The 11,691-nt window shown below is 34.6% G+C and overlaps 1 protein-coding gene across 1 annotated transcript; it reads right to left on the bottom strand.

Annotated features, from left to right (window-relative positions):
• Nucleotides 1-1,662: 1,662 nt before the first annotated feature.
• SYT4 (synaptotagmin 4) lies at nt 1,663-11,470 on the bottom strand. Its single transcript, XM_061399572.1, has 4 exons — nt 11,159-11,470; nt 7,579-8,393; nt 5,828-5,948; nt 1,663-4,333 (listed from the first exon to the last, which is right to left on the bottom strand). The coding sequence occupies exons 1-4, from the start codon at nt 11,190-11,192 to the stop codon at nt 4,026-4,028; spliced, it is 1,278 nt and encodes a 425-aa protein (XP_061255556.1). The 5' UTR covers nt 11,193-11,470; the 3' UTR covers nt 1,663-4,025.
• Nucleotides 11,471-11,691: the final 221 nt, after the last annotated feature.

The following is an 11,691-nucleotide window of genomic DNA, read 5'->3' as shown; positions in this document are numbered from 1 at the left end:
ATAACATTGACAACTTGGAATTAATGGACAAATCCTTAGAAAAGTGTAACCTTCCAAAAGTAAACCATGAAAAAAGAGAAAATATGAACAGATAAATCACAAGCACAAAAATCTTAAGTACGATAAAATATCTTCCAACAAACAAAAGCCCAGGGCCAGATGGCTTCACAGGCAAATTCTACCTAAAGTTTAGAGAAGAGCTAACACCTATCCTGTTCAAACTCTTTCAGAAAGTAGCAGAGGAAGGAAAGCTCCCCAACTTGTTCTATGAGGCCACCATCGCCCTGTACCATTTGTTCTTTATTTCAAAGTTGTTTCATGTATTCTAGGTACTTGTATATTTGTATCAATTTTAGAATCAGATTATCAATTTCTATTAAAAACCTGCTATAATTTCAAAAAAATTCTCACCAACACTTGGCATGTTCAAACTCTTTGATTTTGGACACTCTAGTAAGGTGTGGTTGATATCTCATTGTGGTTTTAATCAGCATTTTTCTAATGACTAATTTCACAGAAAATCTCCTCAGTGTCCCTGGTTGCTTTTGCTAAGTAGGCCTAAAATATATTTGAGCACTTAAATGTAATTATCAACTAAGTCTTTTGACATATATGGGCACACTCAATACAATTAATGTGCTTTAGAACAAAAATATAATGGAAGCATATTTTGGTTGTACTACATTTACAAAGCTGTTTATCCAAGTATGATAACACAGAACACCTCCATATAGACTAGTGCTGTTTAAAAAAAAAAAAGGCTGATCCTCCTTGTGATTAATACCATAGCTCCATTTACTTTAGCTGGTGTCTAAAGGAAGCGCTGCATATGTCCTCAGGTTTTTTCTTACCTTTCTTTGGAAGAGATAAAGACTTCCATTTCAATACCATTTTACTAAATAAATCTATCCAATGAAAAGATGTAGGAAAAATTAAAAAGCAAGTAAAAGATAGTAATATAAAATGTGTGCTAAGTCACTTCGGTCATGTCCTACTCTATGCAACCATATGGACTATAGCCACCCAGTGACTTTCCAGGCAAGAATACTGGAGTGGGTTGCTGTGCCCTCTTGCAGGGGAACTTCCAGACCCAGGGATCAAATCCAAGTCACTTATGTCTCCTGCATTAGCAAGCAGATTCTTTACCACCTGGGAAGTGGTAAAGAGTACCACTTGGGAAGCCCCAAAATGAAACAGGTAATGAAAGAGACTGAAGTGAGAAATAAAATCATAAAAGACAGTAAAAGGAAGATTAAATTTAAAAATTGTGATAGAAAATGATGAAGGGAACAAAATACATAAAGAAATAGTTAAAGAATGTGGGCATGAACCATTTTAAGGATATAACAGAGCCAGTTTATGAGGATTCCTGGAGGAGATTGGCCTGCCATAGCGAGAAGAGTGAGGGATATGAGGAAATCTTTTCACATACCATCCATTTGAACTTGAGTCAACTGCCAAAGCTCCTTTAGCTTCAAGGTTTTCTCCTGTAGATAGATAATGGTATCTGTTCTGAATGAGTTTTATGAAGATTAACCAAAATACAGCAAGATATGTGGAGATCCTGGTGCCAAGTCATTATGTTCCTTAATCTGTGCCAGATGACCTGTTAGGGAAACTTGAGAACTTAGAAAGAAAGAAGAGAATCCACTGACAGAAAAGTTTGAGTTGAAATGTGTTGGGCAAAAGCAGCCATTTATTCATGTTTTATAAACATGATCTTACAAACGTCATACAGAGCTGGCACAAAAGCACAGACACCACCTCATACACCATGCTTCCTTCCAAACCACTTCCATTAAGTTACAGCATCAGAACGAATCAGTTACTAAGTTACACAGTTCTTCAAACATGGACATCTCCCCACTAGAGTGGTTAGATTGGCTAATAAGACAAACAATTAATTTATATGTTTAATACAGTGCAGAATTTGTAACAGAATTCAAGATCACACTGATATTGTAATACCATATAAAACAGAATTTTCAGAAGATAATGCGATCACTGTGCCTCTGCCTGCTTCAATTCTGTTCTAGTTTTTCTTCTCTTTACTTAACAGTTTTACTTGACTTTTCACAGTGAAAAACACTTTAAATTAAAAAAAAAAAAACTAAAAACTATTTACAAGTTAGTTATTGTCATTTTGTAATTATTTTCCATTGGCTTTATTGTCCCTCCTCCAATGACCATACTTTGCTTGGTACCACCATTAACCTCTGGCAACTGTGAAGGATACTTAGGATTTACATTTTTTAATGTTTCAGGGCTTCAAAATATATTATATTTCTTGGCCCATGATACCAAATATACAAACATAAAAAGGCCATAGGATTTACTCAAACCGTATACTGACTACAATTCATTTCACAGAAATGCTGAGTGGACCAAGATGCTGTGACATGACTTTGTGATGGCATGAAAACAATGATTGGAGAATAATCTCGTTTAATTCCAAAATCATCTTAAAGCACAAAAGAGGGGTTGATTTCAATTTTTGTATACAGAGTGTAAAAAACATTTCCTACTTTCAGCATAATCATTAAAGGTATGTATATGTTGTTTGGAAAATGTACTGTCATAGATTTTACAAACACTGCGATATCAAACACATTCTCAAAAACTGCTAGAGCACTGACACAAAACCTGACTCAAAATGTAAATTTTTCAGTAGACTTCATTTCTAACTTGCATATTTAAAATTCAACTGTACCTGAGTTTCACTCTTACTTTTCTAAACACTCAAATACAGTGACATTACCTCAAGTAAATTCTTTCCAAGTAATCACAGAGCCCTGGTACTGGAAAGCAGTACAAGATACAAGTTTATAAACTGGTCCACAGACAAGAGCTCAAGACAAATTAGCCTAGAAAAGATAGTGAAACGTACTTTGCTGTGTTAATTTGGCAGCATACATTTGTTATGTATGAACATATGTTAAGTATATTAGGCTTGCCGTATGACAATTTTCTATAATTTGTTGGTTAAAGTAAAATTTTCTAACTAGCAATGACTGAAACTTTTTGACTTTTTGTCTTCATTTCTTTTGAAATAGTAACTTAGTCCTCTCTGGGAGAGAACAAGCAAATGAAGACTTGGTCACCCATGACCTCTCTGTGTTCAAGGGATACACTTGAATGTACCCTTAGAAACTATACGTATTTCCTCTAAGAAAACTGCATTTCTAACTGGATTTGTAGCTGAAGTGTATTTCTTTACTCATTAGCCAACTCAACAACTTCACAAAAATATATAGGGCTTTCTTAGGCCACATTGAGTCTTGTCACAAGAAGAGAATAATGCAAGGCCATGAGTCTTATGTGAGATTATATTTTACATCTGACTCACATGTAATCACAGAGGGAGGAAATCCTATTTTGGCTACAGTGTCCTCAACTCAGCCCTTTAATAAAATGATTTCTCATTTTGTTCACTGCTTTTTTTTTTCCCCCCAACAAACCCAAGTTACCTCTCTTATGATAAAGTTGTGTCAAATTATTACAGACCAAAGAACAATAATCATATACTTTTATAATCAGGAAAGCTATTTGTAAATTACATATCAATAATTAATAAAGCAATCTAGAACATTTCTTTAATATCTTTGGGTTTAAAGAAAAATTTATTTCTCCACTTGATAAACAATGGGTGAATTTTCATAAGAGAAGGCATGCTTTTCATTTCTAAATCCTGATAATCACATTGATTTTTAGTGATGTGGTTCAATGAGATCATCACCACATCCATAATTTGAGACTACAGAGCAGTATTCCTAAAATGCTCAAGTACTTGTTTATTTATATCTCTGCTAACCTGCAGGGGAAATTGAATATCTTATGAAAATTTATCCAGATTCTCTAATAAAGAGGAAATGATCATGATACACATTTACAGTTACTTTCTGCTAATTCAATCCATTTCTAACAACAACAACAAAAAGTTTGCACTCACATGTCAGGGGAAAAAAAGGAAAATTTCTCCTTGCCTAGTAAAAATCGTTAAGTTCCAATTCATCATGGCTATGGTGCTAACCATCACAGAGTGCGTGCCACTTGGCGATTTGCCTCCTGGGATAGTCACAGATCTCCTTCCAGTGCTCTCCACCAGCTCCTTCTGCTGCTGCTCCCAGGACCAACCGCCCAATCACCTCATTTCGGGATCCCCTTTCAGAATCCAAAACCAGAAATTCAACACTTATCTCTTCTAGACCCTCACAAGGAATGTCAAAGACAAAGAGTTCATTGAACACTGCATTGGGGGTGCATTTCTTCACATGCGTCTTCTTTTTAGAGATTCTCTTTTTGGCATGGTACAGGTTCACTTTGACATAGGGATCTGCAATGATACACAATAGACAATGTACTGGCAGAACGTGGCAGGAACTCTGATCTCAAGATAACAGTGCCCTTAGAGATTACTGCATACCGGCAAAATGTGATTATAATGAAAATGAGTCAGAATGAAGTGAAAATATGGATGAAGCTTGGCTTCTTTTTTGTCAACAAGTTGAAAATAAGAATGCAAAACATGAGAGATAACAGAGGATAGGAAAGAACTGTAATGGCTGGATGAAGAGATGACATAAAGGGGAAGGAAAGAGAATGTTCTAACACATTCTGATTACTAATAACTCATTTGCAAGAACAGAATAGAAAGAAAAAACATTACACAGCATCTAACCTTACTGATAATGGACAAGGAGGCCTGGCATGCTGCGATTCATGTGGTTGTAAAGAATCGGACACGACTGAGCGACTGAACTGAACTGAACTGAACCTTACTCAGTTGTCTGACTTTGGGTAAGTCTCTCTACCTCTCTGCTTTCTCCTTTGGATGGGGCAATGGGCGTTTATAGTTCACAATGGCAATGCCTTTTCAGTTTTAATTTTTCTGTGGTCCTTTAATCACCTGCTGTGTTTGTTTCCTGTTACCCTGTATTTATATTCCTTGCGTCACATGTGTCCTGTGGATTTTAAGATAATGCTACTTTGTCAAATATTTAATTACATTATTTTGCCCTATTCTGGTTGCATGAGTTCATTTTAGCTTCCTAACCTATATCTTTAAGATCATGTTTTCAGCTTCCATTACTTAATTATAAAATTATAACTAATAATAGCTCTAGGTGATATTGAATGAAATATATATATTTCATTATATATATGAATAAATACATATATATGAGTTAATATATATATGAATAAAATATATATACATATATACACATATATGTATATATCCAGTCTTTACAATCCCCTTCAACATAAGTACTATTATGTCCAGTTTGTATAGAGTTTAAGAAACATAACCAAGATTACTGTGCTAAGAAACAGAAGAGTTAGGGTTTGAACTCAGATCATTTTAACCCATAGGTCACATGTTCTTTCTCATATAGCAAAGTTTTTTTTGTGTGTGAAAGCTAGTCGCAAAACTAAAAGCTAATTCTTAAAACAGACAATAGATACATAATGAATTGAAGGAAAGATAAAAGTAATAGAAGTGTAAGGTTAAGCAGGCTCATTTAAAATATTAAAATTAAGAACTTTTCCTTAATAGCTTATTTTTTTTGCCTTATGCTTCAATTTTATTCAATCAGACATCTATCACATACAAACTGAGTCTTGTATTTTAGAACTACTTAGTTTTCTTCTTTTTGTTAATGGCATTGACTCACACTTTTATTCCATAAAATGAGAAACAGAAGAACGATCACATCATTTGTAATTGTGAATAAAGGGTAAATAAAAATCATAGGCCAGTGTTGTTAACTGTTTTCCCCAATATATAGCTCATTTTTCATTGAGCCTATGTTTTTCAAAGTATTCTTACCTGAAAGTCCAGACACATCAGATTTAGGCAGGTGCCGAGCTTTTAAAACAACCACAGTAAGAGTATTTGTGGTGGACTGATAGCAGAGAGAGATCAATAACTCACCCCGTCCTGAAGATTTCTAAACAAAAAGAGGTAAGATATAAAAATGTTTTTAGTATTCTTTAGTTTTGAAATATATACTTTTGTCAACATTTGAAGTGGTATAATAGCACTGTTATTTAAATGTACAATTCCTTAGTTTACTTTAATGTGCTAAAGAATCAGAGTAACTAAAAGTATGTACGCAGTGCCATCACCTCCTAAGAACAACTATCTGCCATCTTGTGGACTTTTTGGGTACTGCAGAATGTCAAAATTCATGAGTTGGCCACACTCATCACTAGAAACGTTTTTAAGGCGGATATTTAGAATATAGCTTACAGAGAGGTATTTTTAATTTTTTGCTTTTTAATTAACTCTCCACTTTAATTAAGTTGTTAATGGTAATGAATATTATCTAATTATTTTAATATATCTGTATATGGGCAATTGATTCATGTTCAGTTTGATTTTATTTCAAATCCTTTAGAACAGACATTATTAAAATTTGAATTCAGAAAACCTGAAATTTAATCTGACACCCACAGTTCTCTTGGCCCAGAGGGCTAATGGAGTTAGAACTCTCTTCCCCAACCCTACCCCAAATCCTTCTTTAATCCAAGGAATGAGCTAAATATTGGAGAGAATTGACTCGGAATTTTTCATGCTTTGTCTTTGAATAGTATCATAGAATTTATTTTTTACATAAGATTTAGATCTTGTTTTTACTTTAACATTAGATAAGATGACCAAGAACTCAAAGTACAATTTCTAACTGAAAGTAACAAAAAGTAACTTGGGGTTTGATTATAGCTAAGAATGATGGCTGACTAGAGCTCCTAAAACTGCAATACATATTTATTAAAAAAAGCTACTATGGGGTAACTGTGTGAATGAGCACTCCAAGAAAAAGAATAGGAAACAAATCTTTATTCCCATTGTGCTACTAAGCAGCCTGGTGTATCAAACTACTTAATAATTCTATATATTGACTGTCATTAACTTGAACAGACAAAGGTGAGGATGTGGTCAAAACAAACTTTATGGTATTCTATAGAATACCACAGCTGGAATCGAGTCAGTTCCATATTTAAGGGAAAAATACAACTAAATTTGATTAATTGATGTCTTATCATTTTCTAATAATTCTAGAACTACAAAAGTAGTGTAACTACAAAAGCAGAGTAACTCCTGTTATACAACACAAGGGTGAATATAATTCAATATAATGATGTACCTCTTCCTCAAGAAGCAATTCTATGAAAAGTCAATACAACTTCAAATACTCAGGATAAATTGATTTAATTTTCAATTTCAATTATGCTAACATTGATACATATTTTTTAACTTGCAATGAGTAAGAAATATTTGTCTGCATTTTAGTGGCAGTCTTAGTCAAAATACTTGTGATAGAAATTCATTAAAGTTATATAAATATTAAATAAATCTATAAAGTGTCCCTATTTATTTTATATCATTGATATATTTTAAGCATTTCAGTAGTGGGTTAAATTTGCTTTCATCTATCTGTCTCCCTCCTCCCAGTTGATTATGATCAATACTAGTTAAACATGGCAAAGATGATATGTACAAGACATCATTTTAATAAAAATCCTTTTGATACAGAAAAGATTATTTATAAATATGTTTAAAGACTAAAAATTAATTACCCTAACATTTCTCTTGGTAATCTCTCTGTTCATTAACATTTCTCCATTAGTTAATTCAATTCCTGCCAGAGGAATCAGGACTTCTCCAATGACATCATCTCTTGAAAACCTGTCAAAACTCAAGACTGTGAAGTGCAAGGCCAGCTCCTGGATCTGGGTGTAGGGTATCCCATAGAATGTGAAGGTCTCATCGAAAGCCGGGTCCAAGGTCTTTCTCAGAACTCTGGTTTTTACTTTATGCTTCTTCTCTGGAAGAATCATCATTTTGATGTATGGGTCAGAGGTCATTGACTGGTCGTCCATGGCTGGCAAGCCACGGGCTTCCTTAATATTTACCACAAATGCTTTCTTCTCAAAGTTGTACTCTAAGGAGAAGAAGAGGGTTCCCAGTTTCTCCTGTTTCTCATCTGAAGTAAGAGAAGTGCTGGACTTTAAGCTATCGGGGGAAACTACCTCTTTTCCCCCTTCTGAAGAGAGTTTTGGGGTCACGCTCTCCAGGTCAGAAGAACTGCCAGCTTTGAAATTTGTTTTGGGAAAATTGCCATTTAGATCTCTCTTCTCAAGATCAAGATGCAATGAATTCTTTGGCACCACTGATTTATTCTTTACTTCATTTTTCTCATCGGCTCCAAACTTCTTTTTGCTGTCCAGGCTTTCAGGGTAAATGTCAACTCCCTTTAGCACATGCACAAACTTATACGGAGGAGTCTTGCTAGGCTTGGATGACTTTCTCTGACAGCATATCCACGCAAACAGAGAGACTGTGAAGACCAGGCCAAACGCACTGAAGATCCCCACCACTGTGGGAATTTCATCTGAAAAATCAAATGACCAATAACATGCATTAAAGGAGCAGAGTTGGAAACACCCTATTTGAAAAGCATCCTAAAGCTGGCAATTGCTGTATGTTGCACAGATTGAATTGCTTTCCAACTGTTCTGGGTGAATTATGTGCCTATTTCATATAACTTTCAGGAAAAAACTCAGATGTGCCACATAGAGAATAAACAGAAAATCCTTCCTTGTAGTAATTTTCATAAATAAAATGAAAGGATGAAACTTGGTTGAGGCTAAGGATGGGGGAATACTAAATGATCATGACCTACCTTTGTTTTCACACTTAACATGAGACAAATAGAGTCAAATACATGAATCAGTACTCATAATATTTTCATTGATATTTTGAGGCTTTCCAGAAGCATCAGTTCTTACTATGTAATTCTAAGCCACATTCTTCAAATGCTGAGAAAAATGATGGAACATTATCTGCAATTATCACAAACATTAATAATTTCTATCCAAATTACAGTGAAAGAAATGTACACATATTAGGGGGAAAAGAACAAAAAGGTGAACAACAGAATATTAATATTATACAACTTGTAAGACTACAAACTCGTATACTTACCCCAAATTCTTCAAATAAATACTGAATTATCCAAATTACAAATTGATTATCTAGATAGGATAAAACTCAAAGAATGGTTATAGATGAATCATCATCCCTTAAAATGTAATGAAAAGAGTGGGTAGAGATAATTTAGAGTTCAATTTTATCCATAACTGATTTTTTTCCTAGCACATTTCCACATGGCAAATGGTGATCAAATTGAAATTGGCATTCATTCCTTGAATGAGGGCACATTAATTACTGACATTATGTAACATTGATTATTCATGAAGCCTATCATGTTCCATATGTAAGCGTATTCTCCAACAAATGATTAATATCACTGTGTAAGTAAAAGCGGTGTTACTATATACGGATACAGTGAATTGAGTCAATGTTTAATATGATCAAAATTAATATAACTAATGTAATAATATCTGCTTTTGGCTCCATTGCATTCTATTTTTTCATCCCAAGTAGTGAATAATAAAGTTAAAAGTCCCAGTAAGGAAAAGGCTAAGGCTTGCTTAACTAATCCCTGAAAGAATAGTCTTTTGTTTTTCTGCTCCTCAATCCCTCAAACTTCTATTTCATAATCACAAAACTGAACTCAAATAATATATAATTAGGAAATGACAACAGCAAAGATACCAAAGAAGATAAAACAGGAAACACATTAATGAAAAATACTCTGTAGTTTAATTATATCAATAAACTGAATTGTGTAGAGATGAAAAATATACTTTGAATTCACGAGATAGAAAAACCAGTGGATGCTACAGAAAGAAAATGAGGTGAGACCTAAAGATCATTAGCTAAACTTACTATCAGCTTTTCAGTTTTACCTTCTGTTTAAGTCTTTGTGGGGAGAAAAAACAAACATACAAACAAAACACTTCTGGACTTTCTAATCATCCAAGTCTAAGGAGCAAAAGCAAACTATTCTTTATTCTTTAAACAATGAAGAAAGAAAAAATTTTTAAAAAGGAATAGTAATTTTTTTTTCTAAATAGACTTATGGCCCATACCAGAACATATTTTTAACTAGCACAGCATCTGAAAATTCCTCAGTATTCAAATATTTCTAATTTTCAATCAGAAACTGGGAATACATCTCATATTACAACAATATAAACTCAATCAGTCAAAGAAATTCCTTCCTGAATATATCACATATTGTCTCATTTAATATTAATGTCAAAAGGCAAAATATTTAATATACAAAGATTCATCTACTCCCCATGTACTCTCTAATAATAAGACCCTAAACTTTTGAAAGCAAAGATCTGTCATTTCACTCAGTCTCATAACAAACTTCTATAAATTTCCTGATATTTCTGAATATATGTAAAGCAAAGTATTGCCTTTGGAATATAATGAAACCTAAAATAACACTTTTCTATTTGAAGAAATATCTCTGATATTTTCTCTTCTTCTTTTTTCACTAAAACAGAGAAGGAGAGTAAGGGTGTTAAGCACAGATATAGGAAAAGGGAAACTGAACGGGAAAATGTAAGTCTTAAGTATAGTTCCCAGTAGTTTTTAGCTAACAGACCTGCAAATTTTCCCTTATTTCTCTGGCCTCTGGTTACCTGTGAAATAGAATGGGCTCAGCTAATTAATTTTGAATACTCTATTTAACCCTAGCATCGTAGGATTCTGTCTTTCACTAGCAGCATATTTCAAGTATACAAGAAAAACAGCAGAGAAAAAATACCTTATGGTACATTCTGCAATAAAACATACATTCTAAATGCCCTATTAGTCAAGTTATTTTATATTGAGATCAAACCCTTTGTAATCACAGAACCATTTGGCTTCCCCTAATTAGTTAAATACAGGTTTTCATGCAAATAAAAATCACCTACAGAATTAATGAAACCAGCAAGCAAACAGATCTCTTCTCTTTACTTAGCACGTGCTGCAATTTACAGGGATACCTGGATAACTAGGAACTTCTTGGATGTAAAATCGCGCTAGCATAAAGCAATTTTAAGGAGAAAAATAATCAAGAGAGAAACCACAGAGGTAAGCCACTATTGCCGTTTTACAGTTCTCATGTTGCTTTCAGTTTACCTGGGGAATCTATTATCAACATCCCACGGAAACACACACACACACACACACACACACACACACACCAGCGTATTTAAGGAACAATCGCAGTTGTAAGTTGAGTAACTTGCTTACCAAATTCTTCCCGGCTGGTAGAGATCGGAGCCATTTTTTGTTGCGTATTCTGTCCGAGGTGCTGAACGGAAACCCTCTGGCTTGGTTCACTTGCCTCGATCTGAAGGGAAGGGGGCTTTTCCTAGCGCTGGAAACAACAGTGCAAAGCTCAGGGGACCTAAGCCGGGAGTGGGGAAGAGGCAGCGAGAGAGGTCCACTCGCCCTCACACAGTGATTTTCCAGCCCTGTTCCTGTTTTGGCTCGTTAGAGAAGCTTGTCTCCGAGACTCTAGACGTGGCTGAAACACGAATTGACGCAATCCTGACGCTACAGGGTGAAATCAGCACCTCCCCTCCCCTCTCCAAGCCACTCCTCTGCCCCTTCATTCTTTCTTCCTCCCTTCTCTCTCGGGATTTCAACACACACTTCATCAATTATTTTAACTGTTGGACTACTGGAGATTAGTTTGCTGTTCTGTGGGGGCTCAGAGACACATAGAGATGAGTCCTGAAACTCATCAATGTCAATTCCTAACGTAAAAATCTCCTGATCAT

This window comes from Bos javanicus, chromosome 24 (assembly GCF_032452875.1).
Source record: "Bos javanicus breed banteng chromosome 24, ARS-OSU_banteng_1.0, whole genome shotgun sequence".
In the NCBI taxonomy this organism is placed as follows: domain Eukaryota; kingdom Metazoa; phylum Chordata; class Mammalia; order Artiodactyla; family Bovidae; genus Bos; species Bos javanicus.
The sequence above is the reverse complement of the archived record's forward strand: the minus strand, read 5'-3'. Positions and strand labels throughout refer to the sequence as shown.